The sequence below is a fragment of the Tetrao urogallus genome, assembly GCF_951394365.1.
Source record: "Tetrao urogallus genome assembly, chromosome: 6".
Lineage (NCBI taxonomy): Eukaryota > Metazoa > Chordata > Aves > Galliformes > Phasianidae > Tetrao > Tetrao urogallus.
This window is the reverse complement of record NC_136819.1, coordinates 45,130,286-45,149,189: the sequence shown is the minus strand read 5'-3', so window position 1 is coordinate 45,149,189 and position 18,904 is coordinate 45,130,286. Positions and strand designations below refer to the sequence as shown.

General features: G+C 45.4%; 1 protein-coding gene across 1 annotated transcript; it reads right to left on the bottom strand.

Moving 5' to 3' along the window:
- Positions 1-1,717: 1,717 nt before the first annotated feature.
- CHGA (chromogranin A) lies at positions 1,718-11,481 on the bottom strand (the record flags this gene model as incomplete). Its single annotated transcript, XM_079536679.1, has 8 exons — positions 1,718-1,801; positions 2,985-3,439; positions 3,889-4,398; positions 4,984-5,082; positions 6,678-6,746; positions 7,058-7,151; positions 10,806-10,852; positions 11,439-11,481. 8 exons carry the CDS (start codon positions 11,479-11,481, stop codon positions 1,718-1,720), a joined length of 1,401 nt encoding a protein of 466 aa, XP_079392805.1.
- Between the last annotated feature and the right edge of the window lie 7,423 nt (positions 11,482-18,904).

The window sequence follows — 18,904 nt, the reverse complement described above, 5'->3', positions numbered from 1 at the left end:
CAATGGAGATGGTGCTTTCATCTAACAGCAATGATTTCAATGGTAATATGTTGGTTTTTTTTCTTTTGCCAAGCACCTGTGATGGACAATGTTTTGGTTTCGACAGTAAAGCAATATGCAGTAGGTATTGTGGCATTCTCTCTGTACTTGTTTTGAAGACAGAACTGTCCCTTTACAACACATAATGAAAATAAATGCCTTATAACAAATTTTACTTTGGCTTCTCTTGATGAGTGGGTAGGGCAGCGAGGGGAGCAGCTGAGTGTGAGAATCTTCCTCAGTGTCACTGTTACTTTGGACTTTCTTAAACCAGCTCTACTAGGGAACATGGCTGGTGTACGGTCGTAAAATGGCTTAGGTTGAAGGGGACCTTAAAGATCACCCAGTTCCCAGCCCTTGCCATGGGCTGGCTGCCCTCGGGCTGGCTGCCCTCAGGCTGCCCAGAGGACAACCTGACCTTGAACACCTCCAAGGATGGGACACCCACAGCTCTCTGGGCAGCCTATGCCAGCACCTCACTGCTGTCCAAGTAAAGAATTTCTTTCTAACATCTAACCTATATCTCCCCTCTTGTAGCTTAAAGCCATTCCCCTTTTCCTATCAAGTTTTGGTTGGTTTGGCTTTGATTTGTAAGACTAGTGGAAATTAGGCTATTTATATAATGACTGCATAGCACATCTAGATGTCACTGGGATTCAGGCTGTTGCTGTGCTTAAGGATTTATTCCTAGTGCTGCCTTCTGGACTGATCCTGATGGGGAAATGTTGATTACTCAAAACCTAGTAGGGTTTTTAACCAGGATTGTATTTTGTGCAGGAGAGGTAGGTGTCTCACCCAGCAGTATTAAATTTTGCTAGGCAACAGGCAGGTTCAGCCTGTGTTCATGTAAACACTGCCTGCGGAGCAGTGCTTTGTGTCACCTCCAAGGACAGAGCTGCTGCTGCTGCTGCCCTGCCCAGCCCTGAGCTCTGTCCCTCCCTCTGAAGAAAGTCTATGGGTCCCAAACATTTGCCTGGACAGACATGCAGGAGCCAACCACCCCAGCCCAGCTTCCAGGCTGCATGTCCTGGTTTTCCATGACTGTCCCATTTATGAATTTCTTATTAAAACCCACTCACATTCTCAAGTGCTCACCCAACACTAAGGCTCCTTAGCCCCCACCTCAGACGCATGGAGCCATCCAAGCGTTGTGGTGAGGCTGGGAGGGCCACCAGGGTGGTGAGGGAATGCAGCCCACTGACATGGAAGCTTGCGAAGAAAGCAAAGAGCCCACCGTGGTTTTATTTTTCCTTAGATAAATTTTTTATATAGAATATATTACAGTCAGAGTTCTCAGCTTTTAATCAAAAGGTAACAAGTTATTGCAATTTAACCCAGTGAAACTACCAGTGGGAGGAGAGCTTCCTAGAGAGCTCTCCTGTCTTTTAAAAAACAGAAAGGGAAGGAGGAAATAAAAATAAAGAAAAAGAGAGAAAATACAGGTGTAGGTCACACTTCTTGGCTACGGCAGCCCGATGGGGCAGGTGGACATCCGTAGGGGACAGAGGAGCGTGGGGGCAAGAAGCGGTGATGGGCACAACACTACTGCAAGGGAGGCAGGCCTGGCGCCCGTGGGGCCGGCGTCCAAGGCGCGGTGCTTCTGCTCATCGTACTCGGCATGGAGACCATCGTACTCTCAGGAATGGAGACCACGGCGGAGAGAGGCTGCGGCCAGCCCTCAGCCCCGCCTCAGCTCGTGCAGCTTGTGGGCCACGTGCTCCAGCTCAGCCTCGATGGCGGCAAGGCTCTCCAGCTCCTGGTCCTGCAACGAGAGCAGAAATGGGGCAACAGGGAACGATAGGGATGGGAAGTGTGGCTGGAGCCATGCCACCTGCCTATTTCACTGTCTGCTGCAATGAGGAGATATGGCAGTGTTGCCTCAGGCCCTGCCAGCACACGTGGAGGTATTTGGGCCATTCAGTCCCAATTTCCCAGGAGCAGCAGGGTAGACCTCCTCCATACAACTCACACTGCTTTTGACAAAGAAGGATGAAGCGCTCCCAGAGCTGCTGTAAGGGCTTTGGGCTAGGAGGGAGCAGCCTTATGAGGGGGAAGAGACCTTCCCCAAAAGCAGGAGGCAGAAGGGGCAGGTGCTCTCTCCTTGCTCAGAGCCAACACATTTAACTTCACTTTCAACCAACGTGACACCCTCCTGAATGCTGGTGGGCAACTTTTGGGCAACACTGCTCTTCATTACTAAAGCAAAAACAGTGTCTTGGAGGCAAGAGAAATGCAGCAAACTGTCTTCATTCCCGGGCATCTGAGCATGGCTTGTCCCAGAGCACTGCAGAACCCAATCCCAGCCCCTGTGTTCAGCACTTTGTGGCTGATATAAACTGGAGCTGGGCTTCAACACCAAAGAAACAGAAACAGTTGCTCCTAGCTGCCAGGGGACATGCTGAGTTGTTGCATAACATCACATGAGACATGAGGGAATGAGGCATATTCAGACAGCCTTACATCCTTTGCAGACATTTCCATTCTAACACCTGCTCTCCCACCATATTGTCCCTGGTTTGCCTCCCCAAGAGGTATGAAACTGCTCATCTCATACCTGAGCTTGGGACAGAATTGACTATCCTGTGACTTGAAGGGGATTAGAGACACAAAACCCACACCAAGACTAGTCACAGTGTCCAGCACTGGCCAGCACAATGCTCTTGTCACATTTTTAAAGCTCTCTAGGACAAGGAATATTTTTGCTCTAATTACTAAATCTAGAAAAGAAACAAAGGCATAGACCAGAGGAAACCTCAATAATATCCAAAATATCAAAAATTTTTCAGACCTGGAGGTCTGAAAAACTGGAAAAAGCACCAAACATCCATTTAATGTCACAGAGAACCAATATGGGCTGCATAACACTGAGGCATCATCCTTATTTTCCATTAGCACAGTTTGGATTCCCAAGTAATAACCAGTCGGTTAAGCCTATGTACACCAACCTCTGTTCTCCTGTTAGCACTGCCTTCCTCATCTTTCTTTTCTTCAGGCATGGGAGCAAACGGAAATCCTTCACTGCTGTCCTCCTTCGAGTGATGCTTCCATGACCTTCTCACATCTTCCTCTGGGCTACTGAAGTCATACTTGTGGGACCTGAATGCCATTTTCATGGACCTGTCTGGGTCTTCTCCACTATCATTTTCCTCCATGCGCTTCTTTGATGTCAGCTGCTTGGCCAGCTCATCCATTTTGTTCCATCTCTTGGAGTCTTCCCACTCCCTGGAGGACTCATCCTCCATTTCCTCGCTTTTGGCATCCCTGGACTGGAAGGTGTCCTCCTCTGCCTGCATTCCCTCATCCTCCAGGCGATGCCTTCCTCGTCTCAGTACATGTGGCTGCTCCTCCTCCTCCTCAGAGCTCTGCTCATCTTTGCCAAATCCCAGAGCATCATCATTACCTGAAAGAGCATAACACACAACAGTGAGCATGAGCTTTAACCTGGTTGGGCTCCACCTTTGAACCAAGACTTCAGAGGTTATGTAAGGTGACTTAGTCCCCATTTTCCCAGGATTCTGGGATATCCAACTCTCAAGTCACTGTCTCAGTAATGCGGACTGAAGATAACAGTCAAAATCACAGAGGATGTTCACGGAAAGGCAAGGAATTGTCCCCACGGGACAAGTGAGCAGCACACAGCAAGGCAGCTGCAGTGTCTGTGCTACTGCCATGCATATGCCCATGGGTCAGGTGTTTAGGGATCCTGGGTGACTGTCACTGGAGATATTTCTGTAAAAAACCTGGTAAGCACCTGCCTGAACTTTTAGAGTTTAAAGCTTCTTATCAGCTTGTCTCAGCACTCTCATCTCACCCTGGATAGGTATCAGCACAGTCATCCAAGATACATACCATCATCTTCCTGCATCTCCTCAGCCTCCCCATCCTCCTCAGCCAAATCGAGTAATCTCTCTGCTTCAGTAGGGTCCTCCTCTCCAGGAGCATCTTCTCCATCGTCCTCCTGTTCCACGCGCTCCTCTGCTGCCTCCTCCTTGCTCTGCCTCTGGCCCTGCCTGGATGGCTGCTCTCCCTCCTCCTCGAGCTCCAGGCTGTTCCTGGGGCCTCTGCGCTGCTCCTCTCCTTCCCCTCGCTGCTGTTGCTCATCCTCACCCAGATCTTTGTCAGCATGGCTGTCCAAAGCTGCTTCTCCCTGCGCATCTTCTGCATCCTTGATCTCGTTGCTCTCTGCTTCGTCCTGGTCATCCTTCTCACCACGGCTGGCATCCTGCAGCCTAGGTTCCCCTACCTCCAGGCTATTTTTTCCTTCTTCTCTCACATCTTCCTTTTGCTGGGTTTTCTGTGCTGCCAGCTCAGCCAGGGATGCTGTGGGCTGCTCCTCCTCAGGGTGCTGTTGTGCCACATCTGCAGAGAAGAGTGAGAAACAACACCTCTCTTGAGAGCTCATCTCACAAACAGGGGAGTCTGGGTGGAAAACCATCACACTCCTCATGGGCACCTCCTCCTCCCAGCATGATAGCAGTGGACTAACCCGCCTTCCTGCAGCACTGCATGCCTCCAAATGAGCTAAATGTGGCCTGTTCAGGATAATGGTATTTTGTGTGTGCGTGGACTGAACTCAAATTTCATTGCAGGGACCATAACCTAAATTAATTAATTTCAGTCTTTCAAAGAAGGCTGTAAGACAGACCCACCTTGCCCTTGCATCTCTTTCAGGACAGAGTCATGACTCATCCTAAGCACTAAGTATGGCAGCAAGGTGGAGGGAATCACTATCATGTTGGTAACCTGAACATCACTGGTTACTACAGCTCAGAAGTGCCATGTTGTTTTATCTGGTATATCAGACCAAAGCAAACACAGGGTTGCTGGTGCATGTGACACCCAAGGAGAGGATGAGGAGCAGATGGACACACCAAGGCTGTCAGAAAGAACATCCTTGTTTACAGCCTGCCTGCCTGGACTCCCTGGCAGGAGGCTGACACTGACCTCTTTGCTTGTTCTCATCATTCTGACTTTCAAGGACTTCAGAAAGTTCATCTTCAAAGCCACTGTTTTTCTTTTGCTGCTGAGTTCTCTCATTGGCACCTGTGTTGGGAAACAAAAAGTAGCAAAAAGCAGCACCTTCTGTACTTTCAGAAGGTACAGACAGCAAAATAGCTGTGCTCTTTATAATTCTACATGTATTTTCTGCAATGGACAAATCTGCCAAAGGGCAACTGTAAAATGGGGGATGCATGAACCAACTGTGGTAACAAAGCCATCATCAAAAACATTATCTGTAGGAATAAAAAGGTCTCTGTGAAAACAGAGAGGCAACGTTGCTAGGAAAACAGCAATATTGATGGCAAACTAGGGAATAGGAGATGCTGAGCTGCAGCACATTGAGGCCAACAAAATACTTAAGTACTGGAGTACTGAAGGATAATAATTGCCTTCTTCCAAATGCTGCCCACGTACCTGAGGTGAGCACTGGGAGCCCCGCGTGCCCTCCCACCTGGTGATGGGACCCTTCTCCATCAGTGCTGGCTTCATGAAGGCATCTGAAGAGAGTTTTGAGCTCAAGGACAGAGCTTGGGACCACTGCACAGTTGTCCTGGCAAGCAGTGCTCCCCACACTGCCCCATCCCAATGGAATCTGTATACTCAGCAAGCCATGCCTAACCCAGCTCATAGCCTGTTTCTACAACTTAACTCAAAGGCCAAAGACAGCAGTACTGGCTCAGTTATCTCCAGCCTTTCAAGGGGCAGGGCTGTAGGGTGTGGGCTTTTCAGACTGATTAGGAACAGCTGAAGCCATCACAGAGGAGAGCGAGGCAGGAGCCTTTGTTTTTCCCTTGGGCTCCTACTCTCAGTCACTGATCTCTTGGTGAGAGCTCATGTTACGTCATTACAAAATGGTGTGATGGGTTTCAGTCAAGGAAAGAGAAAGCTAGAGCTCCACTGTGTTGCACAGTGTGTATGGCAATAGAACACAGCCTGCACAACCTGGGCAGCAACCCAGAGCACAGAAGAGGCTCAGGTTTCTTTCTTCTGGATCATCAGAGCACCTCTGGAGCCTAACTGGGCCACTGCCTGCTGTCCCCACACAATAAGATTTAGGCAAGGACCGAATCATTGCTTTGGGAGCTGCACAGATCTCTTGACATGCATTTTCCCTCTCATTTCTCCCTGCTGCCTCTGTGGCTTCCCTACTCTCTAGGCAATCTGGTGGCAGTGTCTCCCAGCCATCTCAGGCTGCTGTGCCACGAGGGCACAAGGATGCCCTGGCAAGGCAGGACTGCCAGCTGAGTAACCCATGCAGAAGGAGAAGGCAGGCAGGCAGCTGCAGCCTGGACCACCTGGCTGGGATCCTCACCAGCTTTGAATGTGCCTTGCCTGCAACCTGCAGTCCTGTGCTGGGGACCTGTGAATAGTTTTCTCCCATAATACATACACTGTCTAGGAAAACTGTATGTGGCCACTAAGTTATGCTGCAGGTTATTTCAGTCATCAGATACATATTAGAGTTATTGTAAGAATAGTATCCCTACACTTGCAGTGTTCACTGGAAATCCTGGAACTGTGTTCCTTATGACACATTTTTATGATATTAAATTAATGTAAAATAAAACTACAAGAACTGTGCAAGGAGCTACAACTGATGAAATCCATCTTCCCAAACAACTGTAGTAAAACTGTACCTTGAGCCGCAATTTCCTGAAGTTCCTTCAGTAAATTTTGGTGGCGAAGGATAGAAATGATTCGTTCATCTGCAATAGGAGAGACTTGGTACAGAATGTGGTCAAAGACAACTTTCCACCACCCTTAGGAAATACAAAAGTACTCAAATTCCATCTCCCTGCTCATTTACTCGTTCCTGTCCTCTGGCCTGATTTGCTGCATCTCTTGGCTCTGTGCCTGGCAGGAAGGAGGCTCAGTGGGATGACTACAGGGAAGGTGAAATTGTTGGGTTGCCAGTTGCCTGAGCATGTGTCAGACGGGACCATGGAGAGCAAGACCCTGCTTCTCTCTCTGCCTGATCCCCTCTTGCTGATACCCAGAATTAAATTAACATCTGTACCTCCTCTGAGCGTCTCTAGGCATTCCTCACTGATCGGCAGTGGGTTTGGCTTTGATAAAGTATCAGAGATGACCTCCACGATGCACTTCATCACCTAGAAAGAAACAAAATACAAACAAAAGCACTGCTTCTTCGATTTATTTTTTTTTTCTTAAATCAATCTGTTATCTAGGCTGAAATGCAGCAGATGATGGCACAGATCCTTTTGCCTTTCTGATGGATCCAGAACGGAATGTTCAGTTCCCATTTTACCTAACAGAAGAACAGAAGGTACCTCCCTAAACTGAGCAGTGGAAATAAAACTAAAAATGCCAGTGGAAAGAGCTACTTTGACACAGCTGAGGATCTCATGACTTCAGCCCACCCCACAGGCTGCACACAAGGAATGATTCAAGAGATACTCAATAGATGCATACTGAACTCAAATTCATCGTTTTTGAAGTCAGTGTGCCTCAACCTGTACCTGATAAAAGGACTCAGTGGGAGGTCACAGAGAACAACACGTGTCCGTAGCTCTTATTCAAACCCTGAGGAGGACACTCTGCTTAGACTGCAGCCAGGCATAGAGGGTGAGGAAAGTCAAATCGTACTCTCAAGTGCAGTTGAGAAATACTGCTCTAATGGTCTAGAGAAGAGCAACCCACTCTGCAGAAGTTCTTGACTTCCTGGATGAAATAAACTCATTATAAACTGGAAGAGCTGAACATGAAGTCAGGCCATCTAAAGGCAAGGAAGTTCCCATACATTTGCTACTGCCTGAGGCAGCTTTCCAGACTGGACAGACAGTGGGCCTGCCCTATGCAGAACCCTTTTCTTCTGTGTATAATGAGAAGGCATCATTTTCATCATCCCCACTCAGCCCTAGCTCTTTACACAAGCAGCCACTTAGTGCTGCATGGCTGGGGCAGCTGGTCATTTCTGCAGGCAGCCCTAAGGGCCTTCACCTCCCTCTCAAGATGCCATTCTCAGGAGAGCAGAGCGCTGTAGCTGCAGTAGAAATTAAACACCAGCCAGCAATTCCCAGTCAGCTGCAATGTCACTCATTCAAGCAATTGATATATTTATTGACCAACCGGAATGGGCAAATTTGCACTCTGTGTAAGGAGAGAATTCTGCTTTCACAGGATACAGACAGGAAATCTTGAACTCTTTATCTATTGGCACATTTTGAGGGGATTTATTGCTGAATTTAAAATGTTGCAGGAAAGATGTAACGAAAAGAAAGAAGGGAAATTTCTCTGGTATCATTCCCCGATACCACAAACAGCCCATTAATATTGATTTTAAATGACCTAGTGACAATTCGATCAACCAACCATAAAGAATAAAGAGAAGAAAAAAACCAAACAAATATCAGATTCTGATACTTCCTTTCTACATTTTCCAAAATTTGAAGCCTTTTTTTTTTTTTTTTCTCTCCAGTATTTGATGCAGATCCTGAAGGAGGCAGTTTCTCATCATTACAAATGAGAACCTGTCTAATGAAACACCCCGAACAAGCTTCCTGAATATTTCTAAATGACTTCAGGACATTGCCAGAGCACAAAGAAAAGTAACAACCACCACAGAAATATGGCAGCTCTGTGGAGAAATAATGTAACTTAATGAAATGAGGAAAGCAGTCAGCCCAACACTTTCCAGAATTTTTTATAAGATCAAATCTTGCAGAGTAAGGTTTCAAAAGGTCATGATAGAACAACCTACAGGAAATGAAGGAGAGCCTTTTCAAAGTCATAGAATGGTTTAGGCTGGCGGGGATCTTAAAGATCATCCAGCTCCCACTTCCTGACATGGGCTGGCTGCCCCCTACCAAAGAAGGCTGCCCAGGGCCCTATGCAACCTGGTCTTAAATGGTTCCAGGGATGAATCACCATAACCTCTCAGAGGGCAGCCTGTACCAGGACCTCACCACCCTCTGAGTAAGGAATTTCCACCTAACATCTAACCTACACTTCCACTCTTTCAGTTTCAAGCAATTCGCCTTGTCTAATCGCTATCAGACTGAGTAAAAACAAAACAAACCAAACAAAACAACAACAACAAAAAAAAAACCACCAGTCCTCCCTCTTGCTTGTAAGCTCTCTTAAAATTTAAAAGAATCAATTAATCCAGTATAGAAATTCAGACTGAAATTTTCCCATAGTTGTCCTCTAACTGCAAGCACGTAACTAATCCTTAAGACTTTGTCACATTGTCCCTGCACAGAAATTTTCACAGGAACACAGCCTTACCAGGAAAGACTTCACCACATTTGAACTCAACTATGCTCAGGCCCTTTCTGAAATACATGCTTTCAGGTGAGAAATACTGCCTTCTGAATGTAAGGGTAAGCATACATCAGGCATACGGTAACTGCTGTGGTCATGTGCAACTCCCTTGGTGCCAGGAAAGCCTAGGTATTGTCTAAGTTTCCTCTCAGTTCAAACCCATTTCAGTGCAGTACCCAAGCTGAGGACAGACTTGGGAGATAATTCTTCCTTGGGAGAAGATTTCCATGGAGTTGCATTCGTTTTTGTAAAACGTAAATGTAGCTTACTGGGACTTGCCATGTTTTACAGATCAAGCATATCATGGAATGGATCTCTCAAGGAAAATTGTGGAATTAATAGAATTTCCCATGGAATGTCCAATGAGAATCCTGCTCTGGCCCAGCCCACTTTAAGGGGCGTTTGCCTGAGCCTCATTTCTCAGTGTACAGCCTGAAGCAGGCACCCAATGGCTCAGCCCTAGGAAGGGCTAAGCAGGCTAAAGGTCTTAGCTGAACAGCTCCTCAGGCCCAGGTGCATCTGACAGGAGATGAGGAGGAGTTTCTCATGGCACTCAGTCTGTAAATAACACTGACCAGAGACCATACTCTAGAATGTGTGTCTGAGAGTGACACAAGTGTGCTCTCTCCTAATGCTGCCTGGGGAAAATCCCTGTGCAGCTAGAAGATTTCAGGAAACAAAGAGGTTCAGAAAGCAGAGGGGAAAGGGCTGGTGTTTGATTTCTGTACATTGACTCCTGTAGAAGTCTTAATTTGGACAGTAAAGTGATCAACTAATCTGAAAAAAAATACAGGTATTGTAACATCAGGAAGGAGATGGGAGGATTCTGCTGCAGATCAACACAGGCAAACACAACTACCCAAGCATTCAGCTGCCAAAAGCCAGTTGGGAGTGCACATATGTGTGAAGTACATCAGAGAGATTCATAGATGTAGGCACAAAAGCCTACAGAGGAGGGCTGAAAAGGTCAGTCAATTCATACACAGCTTGTATCCATCCTGACAGAATGAGTAGTAGCTGAGGCCAGATTAGCACTCTGAGAGTATCCAGTTGCCTATTTTTCAGGCACATAGAGAAGTAGCACACCACATGCATACAAAGGCAGACAGATGTATACACGCCTCCAAACACACACAGTCCCATTCCTGAATCATATCTCCCCCCTACTCTCCCCTGAGTCACCTCCTGTCGGAAGCTTTGAAAAACTGAAAGTAGGAGGACCTGAAAGGGTCATACCCAAGCTCCATGCCCAGTCTCATCATGCTCAAGTACCCAGAAGTAGAATTGCAAAGGGTAAATCCTGGTAGGGAGGCAGCTGGGGAGGATGGATCCTGATATGGGCAATTCTCATGTAAATCCCCCCAGCTGTCACTTCCTACAGGGTGTTTCAGTAGGAGCAGCCAAGATAAGCCAGGTAAGTAGAGGTTAATTATCACATCCTTCAACTTTGCTCCCCTCTTCCACTACAGGTTTATTCTTACCTTAGTGTCCCCTTTATTCATTTCATTTGTCACAGGAAGGGAGATAGCTGCAAAATGAGGAGAGAGCAAAAAGAAGGAGCTTGTTATTCCCTGCCTCTGGGAGACAAGCACAGAAATCCTATCCTGCTAAAAATGGGAGTGCAGGAGGTGGGAATCTGGCTCTGGTTGATGCGGTCTCTAGGTGTGCACACTGTGCTTCCCCCCGATGAGGGGAAGGGAAGGGAAGGGAAGGGAAGGGAAGGGAAGGGAAGGGAAGGGAAGGGAAGGGAAGGGAAGGGAAGGGAAGGGAAGGGAAGGGAAGGGAAGGGAAGGGAAGGGAAGGGAAGGGAAGGGAAGGGAAGGGAAGGGAAGGGAAGGGAAGGGAAGGGAAGGGAAGGGAAGGGAAGGGAAGGGAAGGGAAGGGAAGGGAAGGGAAGGGAAGGGAAGGGGTCTGGTGGCTCTGGCACTGGGGACTAGCAGGGCACGGCGCGGCCCTCGGGCAGTGACCTTGCGGCAGCCGCTGTCCGCGGTGCTGAAGCGGCGGGCTGAAGCGAGGTGCGCGGGGCGCGCGGCGGGCTGGGGGCGGCTCTGCCCGCAGTGCTGCGGAGCCCCGGAGCGGGGGAGGGGTCGCGGAGCTCGCTCAGCCCCACTTACCTGGCACGGCCAGCAGCAGGACGGCGAGAAGTCTCGGGCTCATGGTGCTGACGGGGTGCGGGGAAGGGCAGAGCTTTAGTCTGGCCCTGGTTTGGGGGGATCGGCGAGGTGCTGGAGGGAGACCGGCACTGTGTGTGTCTGCGCCAGTGTCCTGGCTGAAGATCCTAGACGGGGCACTGCAGCAACCGGCTCATTTATATATGTCAGCCCCTCGGAAATGGCGTCAGGAGGAAGCCACCTCCTCCTTTTTCCCTCCTCCCCTCTCACGCAGCAAGCTCGTTAACCTCCACCACCTGCCGAGTACTGAAGAAGCAGCCACACTCCACACCCGACACAGCGACCCCGATTTCTCCGGCTACCTGGGGAAAATATTCCAGTAGCAAGATGTCAAGCTCGAGTTGTTCTCTTCTTTATACACAGCAGGAGCAGGATGATTATGAAGAGTATCTTATCACTTTACGAAAGTGGTAAGAGCGAGATGCACCTCACCCAACAACAGCCATCTACAAGCATTCTGCATATGTTTCGTTTATGTACATACCAATAGTCTGAAGTAAGAAAGCCACTTTTTGTATCCCAGCCAGCGTAGCCATCTGTAGGCAGATTTGCCCACTAGGGGTGCTCTTGCCTTCCACTGACCACAGAGAAGGCCTAGATAAATAGCTCAGAATAGATGTTGATATTTTTAGATGGCTGATAGATGTCTCCACGAAAGATCAGTGCCCATAAGACTGGTCAGTAGCCAGAGAATTGGTCACCATGAAGCCAGTTTGCCAATAGAGATGACAGGTTCCAGCTATTTGATGAAAGATTTGTTGGGAAGCAGGATAACAGAAGGGTAAATAGCAAAAGTTGTTGAGGTTGTTGTTCAGCTACTGTGATTCTGCAATCAAATTTTAATATGCTGATATCCTTTGTTTAGTAGTTCACAACAAACTATAACATCACACTATACTCTCACTGCTGAGCACTGCAGAGTTGGAGTAACCAAAATTACTTGAGCACAGCACATAGGAGGGAGAGGAAGTAATGAATTGGACCAATCTCTTAGCATTGGACCAATGCTGGACCATTGGACCAATTGGACCAATCACAAGCATTACCATGTCCTTGACAAAATGGCTGTTTATTCTTTGGATGTGATATCTATCAGAGCTGCCCTTTGAATCTCTTTTGGAAGTATTTGCAATGTTTCTTTAGGAGATGGTCAGAGATTTGTTCCCTTAAATGTGCACCCCTGACATTCAGTGCCACTGTTATGCAAGGGGATTATTATCCCTAGAGTAATTTCAGAGGTCACAAAAGTCTAAGACTTATATTAGAAAATCAAATTTAGAAAAGTACATTACCCTGTTACACTCACTGTAGAGTACTATACTCAAAGAGGAAGTGAGATCATACTTGCTCTAAGATGACAAAAACTCTTCTATGAGACTAGGGAGTACATGGATTTCCAGTATGCCATGGAGACGAATTCTCAAATGTATGCTCAAAAGTCCTCTAACATCTTCTAATATCTGATCTATGCTGCAAAAGATAGATTTAGATTATAAAAGCCTGCTCATATGTAACCAAAGTTCCCCTTGACTGTTGCATTTTCTATTTAATGGCAGAGAAAAGCTGACAATAAATCAATCTTTTGAACAGAGTTTGGTGGACAACATTGATTGATGTTTATATGTTTATAGGACCATGAAATGAACATCCATGACAGTTCTTGTTGTATGGGGAATCTGAATCCTCCAGGAACAACAGACATCCTTTCTGTATGTGTGTTTATTTGCATTTTTGGATTTATCAATCTATTTATTATCTATTGACATATTCAATGGCCTTCTACTCCTTCAGGGTACACCAGAGCATTTTAGTCTGAGGTTATAAAATACTGACCATCATTAAGTTTCTTAATTCCTATGTATTTCTAACAGAAAAACAGATTGATCTGTTTATCAGGCTGTATTTACCTAGTCAATATTTACTTATCTTTACACATAAACTCTGATCTTATTAGGATGATAAATTGTCTCTGTTCTAACCCAGTTGCTTATACAAAGCCTTTTTCTTCCCTGAGGCCCTGTTTTTGAGAAATATAGTAGAACATGCACTGTTTGTGACTATATATTTTCCTCTCTCAAGCTATGCTCTTGCATCCTTTAAGTACATTGTAATGGAGAAACTAAATATTTTTCAGGTATGGCATGAGTTCTTCCACTATAGTAGCATGCTGGATACTAATTTTTCTATTTATTGCCCCAAGGCAATGGATATGAAATTGTTAATACAGCAATCAGTACTTCTGCTATTGGAATTTGTCTCATTAGGCACAGCTATATTAGGAACAGTCAAAGTAAAACATGTCAGGGAAAGATTTATGTCAAAGAGCAACAGTGATCAAATAAAAAATTGGAAGGTAGTCTGCCACTCAGAGAAAGGCAAAACCAGACACAGACTTCAAGAGGAGAGTAAGTCTGTGTATGTCTTAAGTAGCTTGTTTTTTAGTATATGGAGAAAAGGAGTAGGTCCTTAGTGGCTGACAGTGATGATGGTAGAAATTGGCATTTCTGGCCAATTGCTGTCTCATAAAAAAGGCTGTTTAAGCCTGTGGAGAGAAAAAACTATTTTCCTTGTAACTGTCTGATTTCTAGTGCATGATGTGTGGTGAGAATATGGAGAGCTATATGCCATTATCTGCTTACAGTCATTAACATAGTATGTGCAGACAGGCAGGGTGATGAGTTACTGTGGTAGAAAAAGGATATTTGCCTTACTTGCCTGAAAGGTGATTTGAGAATGCAATGCCTGAATGAAGGAAGTAGACAACCAGTGCTACTGCATAGCCCATGCTCTGGGCTGAGCAAACAACAGAGCAATCCAAAAAGCCATATTATTATATGAAAAATATCATTTGGCTCAAACGCTATTCTCAGACAAGACATAAGGCAACCTATTTCCCCAGAATTTAGAAAATAAAGCCAAAGGATCAGGAGTATGGCTCCGAGCGAGCTACTTTGAAAGCTTAATTCTCTAATTTCTTGGCTGAAACTGGAATAAGAATTCACCCTTCTCTGGTACTTGGAAGTACTGACACCACATTTCAGACTGCTATGATTTTACAAATCCGGAAACTGAGACAGAGTAAAAGTGTCATTTTCACAAAGATATCAAAGAAGTTCGAAGCCAAATCACAGCTACTACCTGCACAGGTGCCAAACAGACTACTAAGCAAAAAATTAACAATTACATTGTTGCATATGAAATCAGTTGATAACAGACTGAAAACTTGAATGTAATCTCACTGACAAAGTAGCAGGAAGGCCTACTAAAAACTTCAAATCATACTTCTGCGCTACATTAGTCAACTATGCTCACTTCTCAGTTCCCCAATGCAAACCACTCTCGTATGCCTGTAAATAGAAACAAGTTTCAAAGCTCAGATTGCTGTTGTGAATATCCATCTACACTGTTAAAAGGCACTTCTCTTTTCCAGGTCAGAGGCAAACTGATGTTGATTTATTTTGATTTTCTTCATCTAGACTTTGATTGCACCGACTTGAACTTAATTGATTTTCCTGTTCAAAGTTTTACTTGCACACAACCAGCAAAGCCCAACACTGTGCTCAAAGTTGACAGTGGCTGCTGCTCTGTCTATCTGTTCCCATCCTTGCCTGGCATGTACAGCTCTCATTGGGGCAGATGAGTTATGTTCCCTATTGGGAGAAGAGACTTCTCCATAGCAATCAGAGAATACCATCTGGGCTCCCTTACGAAGAGCTTATTTTTCAATATAGTTTTTCTTAACACCATTCAAACACCAGCCTGGAAAAAGTCATACTCCCCCAATGCTTTGGTCAGTGTATCCAACACTTACAGCAAGACCTTGCTTATTCCTGTAAGCCCAACTGAATCAGTAAGAAAAGCTGGAAATGGGGGTTCTCCCCAGCCAAAATAATCTCCAATAGCTTCCTCAGGAAATTACTGATTATTCCATGGATATGATTTTATTTGACTTGTGATAATGAAGTCTGTGTCATGCTAATGTCAATATTAAGTAACCCCCAAACAATTTTCTAGTTTCAGAATGGTCTTCAACAAGTTTATGAGAAAACCACTGATATTACTCAATGTTTACTTATCCCCAGAGTAAGAGACAGATAGTCCTATTTATTGCCCTCAGGCACTGACAAAATTGGTGAGAGTTAGTTACGCCAAAAAGGCACCATTAATTAGTTAACGGGCTCGATTTTCTACTTATTTGTTTGTTTACTTAAAATAAAAGGGAAAAACTGTTCTTTAAATGGAAAATATGGAATTACAGGTTTGGAATTGAAAAATTTACATAGATAGACTTAGCAAATCTTTTCTCATTTTTAATCTTAAAATAATATGGGGGAAAAAACTACCATCACCACCAACAAACCACAGTGAAAGTGATTCAGGACTTTGTACCTGCACTCCTCTCCAGGGAGTCCATAAACTGACCATATTGCCCTCACACTACCTTCCGCTCACAGCCAACACATGGACCCACAGTCAGCATCGGCGTCGTCCTAGATTATGTATATTAAAAGACAGTGACTGTCTGGTATATTTTGTACTGCTTAATCTTATGCCTCACTTTCTGCCTTTAAACATCTTCTCCTTCTTTCCTGAATCTTCCCAAACTGTCTGTCCACTCCAGTTGCTCAGAGAACACCAGGGGAGATACAGAGGTACGCAGTCCCATGAGTTACACTCTGATCAAAACATATGAGCATGGTTGCGATGTTTCTGGAGGCGTAAATCAGGTGAACTTATGCTAACTTTCCCAATCCATATAGATCAAGTGACAAAACCTGTAATTTAAAAAAAATTAAAAAAAAAAAATATCAAATGGACATTTCTCTGACAGCAGATTTTAGGATTGTGGAATGCATAAGCAGTTCCCATTTTAGGTGCTTTCTTTGATCTCTTTGGCTTACATTGGAAATGCTGCACATGAGAAGATGAAAGGAAGGCTGGATGTAGCTTACTTTCCTGCTGCTGCAGGAGGAGTGGTGGGGAACAGTCATCTGAGCTTCTTCTTCCTGTACCCCTCTGTTCCCCAAAAGTGCCAGCCACAAAAGCCAGACTTAGGTCTTGAAACCACTTTCCCAGACCAGTAAGGCTTTTATGGGCATCTACAAGTTTCACTTGCTCATCTCCTCTCCAAGAGAAATTATCTCTGTATTCTGATTGTTCATACAGCTCCTTCAAACTGGACTATCAGCCAGTGAGTCCTACAGACAAATTACCTGCAGCATGGGTAGCACAGTGAAGAGGTGATGCTGTATCCTGCTTTCCTGGGCATTTTCAGCCTTCACTCACTTTTGTTACAGAAACTCTGAAGGGGAAACCTGAAAGACTTGTTTCCATTTCAGCAATCACTGTACATAGGTGCCTCAGGAGTATGTATGCCTTCAAGATAGATTTATTCCCTTGTATAAAGACATCATGGAGAGACCAGGGAGGGATTCTGGCACTCAGACATGCCAGCAATAGGGCACAGCATAGTCTCAGCATGTATCACAAAATCTGATAGTCTTCATGTGGCAAGAAAAAGCTTCCACTGCTGCTCCATTCTCCTTGTTAATCTCTTGGCCCTTCTCTCCCTCTATCCATTCTGCTCAGCCTGAGCAGGGCTATGAGCACCCTTTGCAGTGCAGATGGCTCTTCCCCCAGATGTTCTATTGATAAGGCAGTTTCCATATACTAAATTGCAAGTTAATGCCAGATAATGAATGTTCTCTCTACAGGTAAAGCAAACCTTTTCCTGTGGTATTAAACAGAGAACAGGAGGAGGTAACCCTTCAGGTATTAAATTGCCTAAAAGCATCAGCACAGAGCTTGAGGAACAGCCAGAGAATCTTAAATTACTGCTATTGAGCTTTTCCTCACCACACAGGAGCTCCAATTTCCTTTCTCACCAACACTTTGGCTTCCTGGGGGAGCAGGGGATGTGAAACTGCAGTTCCTGTCTTTGGAAAGCCATGGAGCAATGGACAGCCATGTGCTGGGTTTGGGATTTTGTCACTGTCCTTGTGCAGATCCCCTCTGCCTTTGTGCTAAGCTGAGTTCAGACTCAGTTTCTGCCTCTAAATGCTGATGGGAAAGTTTCAGGACAAACCACACTAGGAGAAAGAGGTAGGAGGGAAGGAAGAAAGGAAGGCAAAGAAGGAAAGAAAAGCCTGACCATGCTATTCCCTGTTTTTAGTGTTTTATTTTGTTTTGGTTTGCTGAAACAATGTCTGCTGACTCTCAGTGGCTTTTTGTTTCATGGAGACAGCTAGATAACCACAAACACAGCATAATCTTTGTATGTGTTTCATGCTGTGTAAGAAGCAATTGCTGTTGTGCAACCTCACCAGAGCAGAAATGAAGGCGGAGAAGATAAATGAGCACTCTCACTTTACATTTAAACCTGCAGTGAGTACATGACTTCCTACACTGAGGGGAATGTTGCAGCTGTGTTGTTTGATACAGGTTCATGCAGTGAACCACTGGGTGTGTAAGGAACACATTCATTAACTACATTTCTAAACAAATCATTAATTAAAAGCTTGAATCCAAACATACACGGGTCAATAGGAACACTCCTTCACATTTCAGTGAGTTTGGGGCTGAGTCCTGCACCTGGCACTACGGCTGCTGCCTCATACAGGCAGCGCTGGTCTCGTCACTGAGCATCAGAAGGCATCAGGCAGCCTGAGATTCTGCAAGGAAGGAGTTTGGGGAGCATGTCCCAGAGGCAGCTCTGATTACAGGGCACAGCGTGACCTCCCAGAGCTTTCAGGTCATATCCCTACACATTTACCTTTGGGAGACTGAAAACAAAGGATTACATGCATCAGTTATCAACAAATGAGCATTCTTATTAATTAATACTGCTGCTATGCTCACCTGGGTGCAGGAGAGTCATTTTCTCCATGTTTTCCCTTTACTTTTGATGTAGTGCCCTTCTGTCACCAGTTTTCTCCTTGCATTGGGGAATCTCTCAGCAGTTTCCATGAGAAAGGTGATTTCCTCCCATTGTTTTCTTTTGTGATAAGGACATTCCTGCAATAATATAAATCTAAACTATAACTTATGACAGCTAGTTTTCTTCAGCCATGGCAGATGTAAAAGCAGGAAGCCCTGAGGGATCTGAGTGTCTGTCACAGAGGTGCTGTTACTCCCTTCTGCTCTGCTCCATACACAGGTGGCATCTGCTGCAGCTCAAGGTCTCTTAAAAAGCCCTAACGAGAACCTCCTCCTTCATGACAGGAAACATAGCAAACCAGCATATCTGCCTAGAAATGCTTCCATGATTTTGCAGATTTGTTTTGGCTTACCCCTGCTGTCCGTGCCTGTGTTGGCTGCTTTCACTTTCCCCTGCTACTAGTGATGGAGATGATGCTTGCTGTCCACTGCAATGGACTTTTACAATGGCTTTGGAGCTCTGTAATACCCAT